At 34.7% G+C, this 16569-nt stretch overlaps 1 protein-coding gene across 1 annotated transcript; it reads left to right on the plus strand.

The window, feature by feature from the left end:
• Positions 1-616: 616 nt before the first annotated feature.
• On the plus strand, positions 617-10339 carry LOC148839342 (uncharacterized). The gene is made up of 16 exons (XM_088935801.1): positions 617-629; positions 1550-1864; positions 1973-2308; positions 2456-2491; positions 2986-3021; positions 3609-3701; positions 4023-4047; positions 4246-4286; positions 4400-4431; positions 4655-4736; positions 6598-6635; positions 7103-7172; positions 7546-7595; positions 8019-8088; positions 8470-8507; positions 8776-10339. The coding sequence occupies exons 1-16, from the start codon at positions 617-619 to the stop codon at positions 8851-8853; spliced, it is 1353 nt and encodes a 450-aa protein (XP_088791927.1). The 3' UTR covers positions 8854-10339.
• Positions 10340-16569: the final 6230 nt, after the last annotated feature.

Genomic DNA, 16569 nt, shown 5'->3' on the forward strand with positions numbered 1-16569 from the left:
TACTTGTACAGTATGTACTCTAGGTGAGTACAGTATATTGTAGATCAATGTGTTTGCATGGGAGCTTTTTTACCATATTCTTTGAAACATTTACTTATGTACCAGTATTGCAGAGACCTTAACCTGCAATTGACTAGCCTCCCATGTAGGTTTTATGCTTGCAGTTTGCTATTTGCTGCAGAATGCAAGATGAGTTTTGACTCAAATGAGACACTTGCATTGTGGTGGAATATCAAAGTTGTCTTAATTTTTGTTGGTGCAATAAGTTAGACAACACCCCTTCTGTTATGAGTTTCCATGTTTATTGTGCGGTTGCTCTGTAGGCTAAGGATCTGTGCCTGTGGCTGGAAGGTTGCTGGTTCGTATCCCGCGGCTGGCAGAGGAATCCTACTCTGTTGGGCCCCTGAGCAAGGCCGTTAACCCCAACTACTTCAGGGACGCTGTACAAATGGCTGACCCTGCGCTCTGACCCCAAGCTTCTCTCCCTGTCTGTGTGTCTCATGGTGAGCAAGTTGGGGTATGCGAAAAGAAATTCATAATACAAGAAATTATACAGTATATGGCCAATAAATTGATCTTATCTTATCTTACTTATGTGCATATTTTGTATGGCAAAATGGGAGTCATTTGTGAGTTGAGGCTTCAAATAATTGCCTGATACAGTATATAAAAAACAACCATGGTACAGTAAATGTCTATATAAATACAGGAGTACACAACATCACTCAATAAGTCAATGCGAAATAAATCTGTACAACCTAGATGGTTGCTCTATACTGCACTCTCTTTTTTTTCTAGTGCTTAGAACAAGTAACCCTTCATTAAAAGAGTAATCAGATTAGAATACAATACACCTTCATGATATCTGTTGTTTTTAGCAGTTACAGTACTTCTCATAGATTGGTTAATTAAGAACAAGATGTTGCTTCTGTGAAAACAGTGCTCTTGTCTGAAGACTGAATTTATTTTCAGATGGTGGTATTTCAGGAAATGTCAACCTTTACTGAAGTTTATTTAGATTAGACTAGCGTTTTATTTCTTTTAGACCCTTCAAGAAGGACCACGTCATCTTAGATGTACCTATAGTGAGGGTTTATTTCATGTTTCCTGTTCTGCAGAAACATGTTGCTCTCATTCACCACACAGGTTTCTACAGTACATCATTGCCTTTGTTATTACGATCATTTGAAACTTTGAAACTCAAAATAAAATGATCTCATTTACATTTTTCTATATTTTAAGTAAGTACAAGATATTTCTCTTTCATTGTATGGAAACTATTCTAAAGAAACATTTGTTGTTGTAATTAGATTGTTTAAGGCTAATTGTTGTTGTAATTTTAGGTGTATTTTGGCATTTTTCCTGAAATTTAATATATATACTGTATTTTTAAATTACAGTTGCCTTTGAAGTGAGACCAGGATTTGCAGGTATGCTATTTGTTTGTTATTATAAATTACCATATATATAAATATATATATATATTTATTCTTTAAATGTTATATATTCAATTAAATTAACAAACAATTATTTTGGATTTTACTGACAGACCTGTCTGAAACACCTGAAGTTGAAGTACACTTGAAACATTATGACATAGGTGATGATATAAGCATACGTTGTGGAGCCAAGAGAGGAATCCGCTGCCATTTCTACATGAATGGGAGTGAGGTCCCTTTCAGATCAGTGCCATACAGACAACAGTATGGGCAGTGTCACCTCTCTCTATCTGTTGAGGAGCTGGTGGGGGACAGAGACTTTGGGAGTAGCATTGAGGTGTCTCTGAGCTGTGCTGTGGAACTCCAAATGGATGGACAGCTGAATATTTCACAGCGCAGCAAAGCTGAAAAAGTTACAGTAATTGGTGAGTTTGCATTTGTCTCTTTCTAGGGATATCCCTGTGCTTCTCAATAATTTTGCTACCTGTGCAAGATACATCACTTGAGGTAACTTGGACTTCTTTATTCCACAGATAAGTTAGATAAATATGGAAGACCTCATATTCAAGTGGAGCACAAAGTGATAAAGGACGAACGCTCTGTTCAAGTACTCTGTCACTCTGAGACTGGAATACGCTGTTTCTTCTACAGTGGTCATGCTAAACAACCTTTTTCATCAATATTGTACAGTAAGGAATTAAAAGCCTGTCAGCTCACTGTGCCACAGAAGACTTTGCTGACAAGGACAGAGGACAGGATGAGTCCTGAAATCCTGCTGAGTTGCACTGTTGAAGTGAACTTAGAGGGAAGAGCAGTGACCTCACGACACAGCAAGAGTGTCAAAGTGAACATAAACAGGAAAAGTGCAGGTCTGTTATAGAAATGTAACTTAATTTTTTTACCCTTGTTTTTTGAAGATAGTATTTATAATGTGAATTTAGATCTCCAAAGTAAAGGCTTGTGGACTACAAATTTGCTTTTTTGGTTCACTTTGCATGTAATCCTCCTTTCTGTAGGTTGGAATGTGACTGAAGTGCCATTGTCAGAAAATAGTGAGTATGATGTTCTCCCATGAACAAAAGTCCAATTATTTTTCCTTCATTTAAAAATTATACTAGTTTCATATACTGTACAGTATGTTCAGTTCTGTGCTTCTTCATTCAAAATGAAAAGGCTGTACTTCAGCTTCAGTGCTGATGCTTAAGAGAAAAGAAAGCAGTGACAAAGATGTAGTAGAGCATGTTGGAAATTATTGATTTAATAAATTCTATTTTTATAATTATTTTTTGGCTTTGGGCAAGACTGAAGTCACCAAAGAACTAGTGATTGACAGAAATAGTTCACACATTTGTCTTCTTCAATGAAGTGAATCATGCATCTATTCTTTCTAACACTTGAAATAAACCAGGATAATGAGGATAACGTTTTGAAACAATTTTTCTCTGAATTGTTTTTATCTTTATATTTCATTATTATTGAAATATTTATATTTGACATGTTGTCTATCCCTTGTTTAAGAATAATACATTATATCCTTATATTACAGCAATTAAAATGACCAGTTCATTTACACCTGGATCAGGTGAGTGTATTACTTAGGAATATCAGGTTAATAAAAACTGTTACACTGATAAAACTTTGATGTTAAAGCTTCATTTCAAGTAGGGGAAACTATCTAAAAGTCATATTAAACACTTAAAATGTTACTTCTTTTCTGAAGCAATAGACCTTTTGCAGTACTGTACGTAACCAACCAAAAAAAACACTCAGGAGAAAAACAACAAATACACATAATATTTTGATAAATATTATTAGCAAAAATTACTACTTGATTAGTATTGCTTACTAATGAAAATATGTAGAAATACAGCATTGCTTAATTTATAAAGAAATATACATTTATAAATGAAACACTGAATAAAAGGGCTAACAAAACTTTATAGATCATTAAGCCTTATTTATAAATGAAAATATGCAGGAAAATAGTTTTTTTTTCAGAAATCTTTACACTATGATTGGAGACTTATTGATGTGTCTGTTACATGCCTTTCCGTCCCAAGTAATTTTGTGGGGGTGCAAATCTGACAATAACGCAGGCTTTTGTATTGTTGTTTTTACTATTGAATTTGTTTCTGGTTTTCTTCTGCTGTTTTTTCTTTGTCTTTCCAGGACACTCAAGTGTAAAAGTGATAGGGTCGGCTGTCGGAGGCCTTACCTGCTTCACAGTAACACTGGTTCTGGCTGTCATCTACTTGAAATGCAGTATGTCATTTGCCCTTGGTTCCTGTTATTTCAGCTCTTTCAAAAATACTAATGACAACTTGTCTTCTTTATTTTTTCTCTCTATATTGAACTCTAGGAAGGTGATTCATGAATGTTCATTTCCTTGAGGATGATGTTACAGTATATCAAAGTAGTGCATTGAAATAATAAAAGAATTATATTCTAAATACAGGCACAGTACAAAAAGACACAAATTACTAACCCTTATTTATAATAAATAATAAAAAATTTTTTGGCTAAAGCAATCTGAATCATCCTTCAGGTTTAAATAATAACAAGAGAATGTGCTTTGTTTTTCAGAACGGAACAAACTCAAAAGGGAAAGGTGAGTCCATTTTTGTTAGTCATTAGCTAAAATTTAAACTTCCAGTGATTCCTGTTGTAATTTAAGTTGTAGCTGTAAAATGATTGATTAGGGAAGAGAGGAGATCCTGACATTTATAATAATAATAAATAAAGCAATAAATATATAGCACCTTTAAAGGTGGCATCTCAAAGCGCTTAGACATCTCTCTTTCTGTAGGAAACAGTTCCACCGGTCCAGTATTTGTAAAGGTGGTCCTTGTAAGTATGAACACCTCGAAGTACAAATAAGATAAACTGAAACCAAAACATCTTTTTCAAATAATAGTGGAATGGAAATTGCTACATATTGTAATTTTTTTTCTTCCCAACAGATCTCATTCAGGACTCTGCAAATCGCAGAATGGTAATTTTTGGATATACTTATAATTTGCAAAAAAAAAACAATAAACGATAACTAGGTATCAAATTTTTTTTAATGCCATTTTATACTGCAATGTTTTGTGGGTATTGTAAGACCCTCTCCAAAAAGCACCAGTTTTACCTTGCCTTCATGATTTACAGTGCAATGCTTTCTATTAGGAACAGATCAGAAGTTGCTCAGTATAACAATTCTCTTGTCTCTTTAGAATGTACAAAGCCGCATGGCCTACCAGAACTATGAGAATGTCCAGGGGACTCCATCCCCCCGAAACTGTGTCCAGTTTACCTGTAAGTATGCTGAAGTCGATACATATGAAAAGGCAGCAATCTGGGAATAATGTCAGAGTTGATACACGCACTCCATACTCTCTATATAACGTTTTCTAATTCATTAAAAGAGGATCCCTAATTATTCATGTTTAATGGTTCAATAGAACTGTTTCCATCAGTTCATCACTGTCTACTGTACTTCCATTTGGACAGTATTTATTTTCAAGGGACTCAGGATTGAAAGAAAAGAGAAGACATGACAAATTCATATCACAATGGTTTGATCATGGAGCCTACCTCTGGTGTTTGGAGAAATTAAGTGATTAAATAAAGCAGCCCTGTTTTTCTTCATTTCTGTTCTACAATTGATTTTCACATGAATGGACAACCTTTACATGCAGTGTCTTCTGACAGTGAAGTTTATGCCGGGATATTCTATAATAATCACTCTCATTTCTTGTGAAAAAAATAACATTGACTGATAAGTGCAAATCCTAATAATTTATCTCTGATCAGTTAAATTTCTAGTGTTGAATCTCTTTATTTTGAAGGACCAAAGGCATTGGAACAATTCACTGATTAGTGTCTCTTTTGTGTCAGTTGTTTGCTGTTGGGTAATGAAGAATTCATAAAAGATCTGTGAACATCTTATCTGCCTGTCTTGCTATGACTTCAGTGTTTGGAGCCCATAGTAAACAGTTGAAATGTAAAGAAAAACAGACACTTTCAAAGCTAGAAGACAAACTCAATGCAGAATTGGGCATATCAAAGTGAAAAATTCGGAATATACAAAAGAAGAAAGAATGGCTACAATTACCACTTAGTCAAGACCTACTCGGACAAGAAAAATACTGTATGTCAGAAAAAATATCAGAGCTGTTAAGGAAAACCCTAAAACAACTTTCAGTGAAACAACCTAGACAAGAGCTGATGAAAACCTCTCGCAAAGCTCAAAGAACAGAAAAGACAGATTAGTCTGCAGATTAGTCTGCAAACATAAAGGTGAGCCAAAAGAGTTAAGCAAACAAAATTTTAGAGAAACATGAAGCCAGGTAAACCTATGCCAAAACAAGGTCAAATTGCGAAGAAAGAAAGGAACTACAGATCACCACCTAAGAGGACCACCTAATCAGTGAAGCATAGCAAAGGTAATGTCACTGCCTGAATATACTGTATGTGGTCTCCTATGGAGCAGGTTCATGCATCTGTATTGATGATGTATCTAATGATGGCAAAAAGAGAACAACTTCTGAAGTTTACAGACGTATTTTGTTTGCTTATGCAGAAGAAAATGCGTCCATACTTTTTGGGCACCACTTCAACTTGCAGAATGAAAAAACCCCCGAACTTATGGACAATGTAACCAAGAGCTTCTTCTGGTGAAAGAACTGGAAAATCCTGATTGACTGGTCAAGTCAGCCTCCAGATTTAAATTCAATTGAGCATGCATTTTACATGATGAACAATTTGAAGACAGGGCATCTCAAATTCTTATACAGTACACAGAGTTTGGTGAAAACGGAGTTCATGTAGATATTATCTTAAAGGGTCATACAACTACTTTTGCTACATATTGACTTTTACACTGTAAACAAATTTCCTTTACCTTAAGTGATTAAGTGAATGTGCCCCAACACGCATGGTTACTTGAAATCAGTTGATAGAACAAGAAATCTGTTTTTATTGTAATATTCTCAAATATATGTTTGGAATTTCACCAAACAAAAATGACATATTATATTGTAGTTACCTTTTCTATTAATCTCTTGATAACAAATAGCTCCTGACTGTAAAGCAAAAAAAAGTTTTGAGTTTGCTCTGCTAATGCTTTCTTAGGGTATTGTACAATTTTAAAACAATTTGTTTTTCTTTCCAACAGATGCAAATGTCCATCAAGATTGCCAGAGGCATACAAAGGTAATTTGTAAATCAAATTATTCATTAAATAAAAAAAACTGTCAACAATGGCGACCATCAATTTGATACTAAAAATTATTTCTCGGTCTGTGCAGTGTTTTATTTTTGGAATAAAAACATAGATTTTGAAACAATAGTCCATTGTGACAAAATAACAGTGGTTTGTTTTTTCTTTACGATGTTTACGATGTTTATAATGTATATTATCAATACTTATGTTAATGTTTTTCCTTCAGTTGAGGCAATGTTACTGTATTATTTACCATAAATATGGATTTACATTGATGTTGTAGTGACAGCCAGCACAGCTATCCTAGGCCAATTTCTTCAGCCCTCCAGGAAACACATATCAGGAAGGGTAGTGAACTATTAGACTTGGAACAAGAGGAGAAATATTTAAAAGTTCTGGGAAAATTTATTAAGAGTTTTGAAATTTGGTGGTATTGATTCTGCTATCATCTCTGTAGGATCAACACAATTACAAAAATGTGCAGGCAACGTCATCACTGAAACAGCCTTTCCAGCTTGCCAAGGACTGTAAGTAGGCTCATGTTTGAAGACAATGAGTGACAGAAGTCCAGGGATAATTTCAGAAAGGAATGGTGGATAGAAGGGCACAGATTGTTCAGTCCATACCCTCCCTCTTTCCAATGTTTTCTAATCCAACAACACTCTTCATTTTTTATGATGGAACTCTTAACTCTTTATACTGTAACTAAAGCAATTTAGACTACTGGTATTGACTACTTGGATGACACTATATCTGATAAATTGTATTTAATACATTTAAATACATATAATTAATACATAGTTTTAATACATAAAATCCCATAGCAAAGACACCTGTATATTTAAATTAATGTTTTAAATTAATGTTTTTGTTTCATATTTGTTTTTAATTTTTCTTTACTCTCTTACACAGATGTTAATGTCGGCCGAGACTGCAAAAGGCCTGAAATGGTAATTTGTAAATAATATTATTCATTAACTAAGCAAAAAAAAAACAACTGGCAACCTTGGCAACCATCAATTTGATGCTAAAAATGACTTCTTGGTCTATGCAGAGTTTTATTTTTGGAATAAGAACATACATTTTAAAACAAAAGTGCAATGTGACAAAATAACAGTGGCATTGTTTTTTTTGTTGCATTGCTTATAATGCATATTATATATATAATTACCAATACTTATGTTAATGTTTTTCCTTCAGCTGATGCAATGTTACTGTATTATTAACCATAATTATGAATTTACATTGATGTTGTAGTACCAGCCAGCACAGCTATTCTAGGCTAATTGGAGCAAGAGGAGTAATTTTTAACGTTTTGGGGAAAAGGGTATTTTTGAAATTTGATAGTATTGATTCTGCTATCATCTCTGTAGGATCCACACAATTATGAAAATGAGCAGGCGGCTTCATCTCTAAAACAGCCTTTCCAGCTTGCCAAGGACTGTAAGTAGGCTTATGTTTGAAGACAATAAGTGACGCCAGTCCAGGGATAATTTCAGAGAGGAATGGTGGATAGAAGGGTACAGATTGTTCAGTCCATACCCTCCCTCTTTCCAATGTTTTCTAATCCAGCAAACACTCTTCATTATTTTTGATGGAGCTCTTAACTCTTTATATTCTAACTGGAGGAATATAAACTAAAAGAACAACTATGATTGTCAAAATTCTAGTGGAGTTGATTACTTGAATGACACTTTATATTTTTACAGATTGTATTTTTTTCTACCTTTCAGTTTTAATCAATATAATCCCACACAGAATCCAATTGTATATTTAATGGTTTTGTTTTATATTTGTATTTAATGTTTTTATTCTCTTACACAGATATAAATGTCAGTCAAGACTGCAAAAGGCCTGAAATGGTAATTTGAAAATTAAGTTATTGAATTATGTTGAAGAATACCAATGGGCATTACATAATATATATAATAAACATTTGGTGCTAGAATGGATCAAATTATATTTGTCGTGTGTTATTGTGTGTTGTATAGTATTAAGTTAATATATGGTAGGATTTCATGACAAACTAAAAAACAGCAATGGTATTATGTTTCATCTACAGTATATTTCCTACTAAGCAAAAATGTAAGTATTTGAAAGTCAGTGGTGTTTTTCCATTCATCTCTGCAGGACAGCTCATCTGATGATGATGATTACGAAAATGTGCCAGAGTCCAAAAAGGGCTATGTAAAGGTTCTCGAGGAATAGCAAAGGATAAAAAACGTGGATGGGCAGCAATCTTGATGTTCAGAATGTGGCAAAAACGAAGGTCATAACAGAGGAAGGGATGGTTTTGATATTTATGTACACTGTAGTTTCAAATTCTTCTGTAGACTTTCAGGTTAAAAAAGATTATGCTTTTAAATTGCTTTAACTTAGGTACAGTACCTTAATATCTAAAATCTCTCATCTCATAATTTAAAGAGAAGGTTGTTTTACATGGATCTTTATATTAGATAGATAGATGATAGATAGATACTTTATTGATCCCGTGAGGGAAATTGCAGTGCAACAGCAGCTTAGCATAGTCAACACAGCACAGTGTAACAAAATGATACAATGATACAATAATACAACAATACAATACAACACAATACATACAATACACTAAGAAGAGTTGCTCACAGTACAGAATATACAAAGAACAAACCAGAACAGTACACAAAAAGTTTTATTGCACATTATAAATATATTGCACAATACTGCACAAATATATTACACACTTAACAGAAAATCCTTACAGGTATAGATCATAACATCCATCAATAGGCACTAAGAGGAGCACTTCTCACATTAAATTTACTAAGTATTCCAATTTGCAGTTTTGTCTTGAAATAAAATAACCCGTTCATAACCAGGTGCCGCTGTATTCTGTTAATGAAAACCCAGAAATTATTCTCAGTGATGTTTTTTTTTTCTCCCGCAATCAACACTCAATTTCCACTGATGGCAGTTATAATCTAAGCATTATTATAATGATTTCAAAGTGAAGCAAGAAAGTGACTCAGACTTCTTAGAAACATTCGTGTGGGTATACTGAACACAGTCTGTGTCATGTTTTGTGTTAGGGGACAAGTGAAGGTTTATTCCATGCTGAAAAGAGAAGAAAAGAAACAGCGTTTCAGCCATGGGACCTTCTTCATGTTTTGTGTTATGCAAGGTTGACCACTTACTGTATGTTTTTACTCCTTCTAAAGATGTTTTCATCTTTTTAAACCTATAGCAAACTGCCTAAACTTTAAACAAATTGCCACTGCCCAGAATAGACCTGCCACTGACTTTTAAGTAAGACAAGCGAACTATACTGTAGCTGTGTTTTTCCTTTGTTAAAATATTTTTTTTTTAATCAGACCTGCCCATAAGCTTCAATATGTTCCAGCACTGTATTGTAAGACATACAGTACACAGGGGAGGAGTTCAAATTGTCAGTGTTCAACATTGGTAGCATTTCAATCGCTGGTCAAATTGTTTGAAAATGTCTCTGCAGGGCTAGAGATAAAAGGGCCTTCCACCACAGATTTTGGAAGGTGGAAGGTGAAATAGAGCAAGTCTTCAAAACATGTGAAAGGAGGGCAAGAGGGTTATTCTCCTTTATGTAGTATTAGCAACATTGTTAACTTCTAACTGAATTTTTCTGTTGTAATTGTATTATTGACAGAACCTTTCATGCAGTTAATAAAGTGTTTCAATACTGTATTTGTCTGCTTTTGATGAATAATAGATTATTTTAGAGATGTTAAAGTGAAGAATACTACCGTCTTCATTGCCTTTCCAAGCAATAGCATATGTGCTTTTGGCTACGTCTATAATGAATACAAATACTACCCCAGTTTTCCTCATGATAAACTGTATACGCAACTGACATACTGTATTTAAATTTACAATCTTGTATTTAATTTCACAGCTGGATGATTGTGTGTCGGTCATGTGCTAATTTCTTTAATTCAATGCTACTACCAGGATTATATTGTCCCCATCCAGTTTCACATGCTTTGAATCCCAAACATAAGTCGATTAATCATAATAGTGTTGTGGGAAATATTTCAACAGAGGAGCAAGAAGCTGTGCAGACTCAGTCTTCATTTAGCTCAATACACATAGCAACAGAGCATAGGGTCTACCCCTCAGGACAAAGTTTTCTAATTCTTATTATACACTATAGTCTCATGTAGTACGTGACAGTTTGGTTTGTTTCATGCTCAGGTGGCTTATGTGCTGTTTTTTGAAAAGAATATTCTTAATCATTCTTTCTCTTCATTATAATAAGGCCAATTTCTATTGTTAACACAAAGTAAGTTATTATTATACTTTAACGGATCTCAAATCAGTCTGCTAACCAGAACATACTGTATATGTTAACATAATCCAGTAATTATCCCATGGATATTAAGTACTAACACTATGACCTTGAATATGTCCCTTGTGTACTTATCTGAGATGAATTGTAGTGAGTGGGCAGGGGGTGAGGTGGTGTGGGTGCTAACCACAGCCTAAATGTTGCTATTCTGATGTTTCCTCTTGCATTTCAGAGATAATGTGCTCATCATATTTCTAACTGTATGCACTGCAGTTTCTATTTTAAAATACACACCCTTGCTCACCAGATGGGTTATTGTGGTATGATGGGATAATTGTACATCATCTTTACAATTGGTACAGAGCTTTGTCACCCCACATGTATATAACTTTATAGATAGATAAGATAGATAAGACTTTATTAAATGAGAAAGTTGAAAAGATGTCTTTAGTCATTTTCACATTTATAACCAGATTGCATGTGATTTATTATGATTTGTTCCTTATTTATTTTAATATAAATGGTTAACAATGAAATAAAAATTAAAATGCATTATATCTACAGTATGAAGGGTGGCACAGAGCCACAATGGTTAGCATTGCTGCCTGTCAGAGCCATGGCCCTACAGTATATTCAATTCCACACCTGGGACGCTATCTGCGTGCAGTTTGTCTGTTTTCTCCATGTGCTCCGGTTTTCTCCCACAGTCCAAAGAAATACAGTACTGGTAGGTTAATTGGTTAATTCGAAAACTGGACCTGGTGTGAGTGTGTGTTTGTGTCTGTGTGTGCCCTGCGATGGTGTGCCATATCCCACTTTCTGCCTGTTGCTTGCTGGGATAGGCTCCAGCTCCCCTGAAATCTATACATATCTTGAAACATACTGTACATTGTAATTGCACACAAATATTATTTTTATTCTGCTTGTTTAGATTATAAGAAATAATTATGTATTCTTCTAATTAAACAGTGTGAATGTTTTAGGTATCCTTTCAAAAAAGTGTAAATGCATTCAATCATTAATTGTATTTATTTTACTTTGCTAAAGGATGCTTTAGAAACAAAATCTAAAGAAGTACAATATATGGGAGGCATAAACATAGGCACAACACACATTATAGAACTATAATACGGTGCAGTTTTACTATAATTTTAAGTAGGACTGTAGAAACATGTCAATATGAGCATGATGCATGTGTACATAAACTCTATTTCTAAACTCCATTGTACAATGCAGATAAAAAAAATAGATTAAAAGGCATGCAGATGGTTTTAGTGATCTTACATGGGTGAGAGTTTCATTTGTTTTATCTGAGTGCTCCCCACAAACTGAAAAATGCTGATCTTTACCAGGTGAAGGAAACCTTCTTTGTAGATAAATATTCCTTCTTATCATAGCCCAAATGCACTAATGTGTATGTGTAGTTTTACAAAATATATTTCTTAACTTCAGTTGTTTTCACATCTCTTGTCCTGACTTGATACCTTAAAGTCTTGTACCCTCAGCTTTCTCACATGAGAAAAGATACAGTTTTATTTCATTGGTGTAGCCATACCTATATACAGTACTTATAAGGGGCGGTGCGGCTAAGGATCTGTGCCTGTGGCTGGAAGGTTGCCAGTTCATATCCAGCAGCCGGCAGAGGAATCCTACTCTGTTGGGCCCCTGAGCAAGGCCCTTAACCCCAACTACTCCAGGGGTGCTGTATAAATGGCTGACCCTGTGCTCTGACCCCAGGCTTCTCTCCCTGTCTGTGTTGTGCCAAACACCACTCTTCTTTATACATTTCTTATTTTTAATTGAGTGTGACATACGATACTGTATATCCTTTAATTAAAAACCTTAGTATTGTTATATCTACAAACCACTGACTACTTGCTTGTGTCTGTGGTTTTCAGTCACATAGGATATGTGGTATTTTGATCACATAAGATTCAGTGTTAAAGTTCAAAAGCTTCATACTGTGCAAATATGAAGTCTAAAATATGTTGTTATTTATGCAGCAGAGGGTGAAATACCCATTCCACTATGTGTAAAAGCTCCCTGGCACATATTTATTCCTGCAGCTCTTTCTCTCTGACTCTCTGCTCAGCATTGTCATTTTCTTAGCCAGGCTAGTTAAACCCAAAGTATTAAGTACTCTATCCCTTCATATTCACTGGTTCCTTTTGTCATTAGATAACTGAAATGATGTTATTCACGGACAGCAAAAACATATTTTATTTCCATGGGATCTGAAAACCTTCATGAAATAACAGAAAAAATGCATTTAATTATGTAAATTAAAATCATAGATCACTGTGAATTAAAATGTGTCAAAGACATGCTTAATGGCAACAAACTAGAAAGAATATGCCCAAATGAATTAAAGACCATTTGCAGGGGGACCTTCAGTACTTAGTTTTTAAAATGTTCAGCTGTTGTATTCTCACAATCAGCCCACAGCAACTCAGATAACCCGATACTTTATACTTTATACTGTTGAACTATATGTAAAGCAGTTTCTTTTTCCAAATTTCCAAATGTAGTAAGTCATTAATCTTGCAGACTTCACCTGTTAATACTTGGCAATATTGTGTTTGGATTAACAAATTTATGGCATTTCATAGATTGGATGTCAATTGGATGACCTCCTGGAGTGGGATAACACTGTAAATTCGATTTTTGAATCATGATTTGTGCAGCCTCAAAGGTCCAATGGATTAACTTTAGGAATGTACTTACTTTTGTTTACTTCTGCTTGCTTGCCCAGTATTTTAGCTTTTCACCTTGGATAGTAAAAGGTATGGAAAGGATTGTTTTACCTTTACCATACAATATATTTCTAATACATTTCTTTTATTCATTTTGCAAATGCATTCATCCAAATTTGCATGATGCAAATGGTACACACTGTATAACAGTAGCATAAAACTTCAATAAAACCACAAAGTACATGCAGAGTTAATTAACTTCTAATGTGTTACAGTGTTGCTTGCCAAACAGGAAATAGACAATAAATGTTGGCTAGTCATGGACCTCTAGTGATAGACATGCAGTACACTGAAGATGTGAGTTTTCAGTTTCTTCCAGAAGATGGTGAGTGAGGCAGTGAAGAGCATAATAAAATGATATTCTGTGTTTGTATTACTTTATAATTTGGTATAGGCTTTTGTGTTAATTGGATAGGAGAACAATAAAAATGAAAAAAACTTCTAGTAAGAGGTCCAAAACTTGAATGAATTCAGAATTAATTCAAAATGAATTCATAATAAAATGCCTTGCACAATTTTCATTGTATTTAACCCTTGCACAATTTTTACATTTTGTTGCTTTTAAAGCCTCCAGTCGTGACACTTTGAATTAGCTATTAATATTTGACATTCACATAACCTTTTGCTGTGGCATAGAAAGCTTTCTATACCAAACTTGATCAAAATCTTTATTTATTCCTAAAGGATGACAGAGTTATTCTACTGGGGGATTTCAATCCCATGGCTGGAAATCTCTTCATTGCATCCCTTGACAATGAAGGAGATGAAAATATCAACTCCAGGGTCATTGTTCTAACCACTACTTCCAATTCAGGGTTGCTGGAGAGTCTAAACCTATCCTGGCAAGTAACAAGAAGAAAGTGGTTACACCCTGGACAGGGCAGACAGACACAAACACAGACACGCAAACACTAACACCGTGGTTAATTTTTCTGTGGCTAATTGGACTGTGGGAGTACTTACAAGATAGAACATAAAACTCCACACAGATAGCACCCTAGCCCAGGAATTGAATGCAAGTCTCTCACCCTGTGAGGTAGCAATGCTAACCACTGCACCACCATGCCTCCAATCAGTGCCATTACTCTTCCTACCAAATTGCTTATACCATGTCTTCATTATCATCTTCAAAGCCATTTTAGCCAGGAAGACAGCCATAGAACATCTTGTCTTATGTAATCAAATGATAAAGAACAATAAAAACATCCTATAATTTTATTATAAGTCCTTTAATTGACTGCTTAGGAATAAAATCCACAAGACACAAGGCCCCAGAAGACACACTGTCACCGGCCAAGTGACCAGGCCTGGCTCAAAAGAAAAGAAACTCCCACAAGCAGTCTTCAAATGCAAACAAAACCGGATTTATTGCCAAAAAAATAAGGATAATAACAAAAAAAAAAACCCCTCACAGGAGTACTCTCCACACCTTTCCTCCAAGGCACCCTCTTCCATACTAAGCTCTCCCAGTCCCTTTTATAGCCCCTCCTCTTCTAAGGACCATCCTCTTAAAGGGACTCGCTAACATTTTCTTAACAGAGATGGGTAGATTGATCAAAATAAAGTATTTAACCATCGAAAAAAAACTTATAAATTTTAACAGAGTCATGCAACCGTGATATATTCACTTAAACAAAACAACTAACCTTACATCGGTTATTTATAGATGGCTCACCAGTCACCTTTCCCTTTAAGATCATTTGTGTGATACTACAAACAGGAAAGGTGACTGGTGGGCCATCTTGATCAACACAATACAATACAATACTCCAAATGGGGATAACACTGCAGTGATTTTAGGGAAACAACAAAAAGGGTAAGTATCATTCACATTTCATTTGTATCACATACACACTCTCAAACATACCAGAAGGTTAGAGGGAAACATTGGAGTATTTCACATTCAGTAAAAGAAAGAAAAAATAACAAGCACTCTGTTACACACACGTACAAATGTTTTCCTAGTTTTTCATAGGGCAGCACAGTTAGCATTGCTGCTTCACAGCACTGGGGCCCTGGTTTCAGTTCCTGTGATGTTATCTACTGTACATTTTGCATGTTCTCCCTGTGTTTGTGTGGATTTCCTCCAGAAGATCCAGTTTCCTCCAAAGTTCAAAGATATACTATTACGATAGGTAAAAAGGCTTTTGGTCAAATTGGCCTCAGGTGTGAGTGGGTATGTTTGTGTCCTTGTGTGCGCTGCGATGGACTTGTATCCCATCAAGGGTGTATCCTATCTTGCAGCTGTAACTTGCTGGGATATTTTCTAGCTCCCTGGTGACCCTGAATTGGATAAAGCAGTTGGATAATGGATGGTTTCTTATAGTTGTAAAGTGCTAGCAAAACCAATATACAGTATAACTGAAAACTGACATATTGTATTTGTAACTTTTTATTGGGGGAAAAAAGCTACAAAGGTTAGCATAAGCACCCAAAAGCAGTTTCTTGTTCTCCTATAGAACTCTTCTATAGGTATGGTATGCAGTTGATATTATGCATAGTGTTTCCATGAAACAGTTTTTTTTATTTTCTCAATAAACACACAGAAAAGCACAAAACATCTGATAACTGAGCTCATGGGGCTGTGCATGAAATTGATTGTTCCACAACAATCAACTTATTATATTATATAAAAGGTTATATAATATAAACATTAAAATAAAAGTACAAATTAAAATAATAGTTATGGTAGTAATAGATCTAGTATGATTATCATTAATTAAAATATTAGTAATGGTAATGAGAAGGCTATTGATAACAGTGAATATAATCATTCTAACGTATTATAGTATTCCTCTATAATAGTAAAATGATGTTTGAGCTTTCTTTTCATTGTGTAGTACAGAAATACATTCCATGTTGTATTGTACTTCT

Source organism: Atractosteus spatula, chromosome 2, assembly GCF_055471065.1.
Source record: "Atractosteus spatula isolate fAtrSpa1 chromosome 2, fAtrSpa1.hap1, whole genome shotgun sequence".
NCBI lineage: Eukaryota > Metazoa > Chordata > Actinopteri > Semionotiformes > Lepisosteidae > Atractosteus > Atractosteus spatula.

Coding starts and splice junctions, on each gene's coding strand:
- LOC148839342 (XM_088935801.1), top strand. Junction 3,022..3,608: donor TTCATTTACACCTGGATCAG/GTGAGTGTATTA, acceptor TTGTCTTTCCAG/GACACTCAAGTGTAAAAGTG. Junction 8,508..8,775: donor ACTGCAAAAGGCCTGAAATG/GTAATTTGAAAA, acceptor TCATCTCTGCAG/GACAGCTCATCTGATGATGA.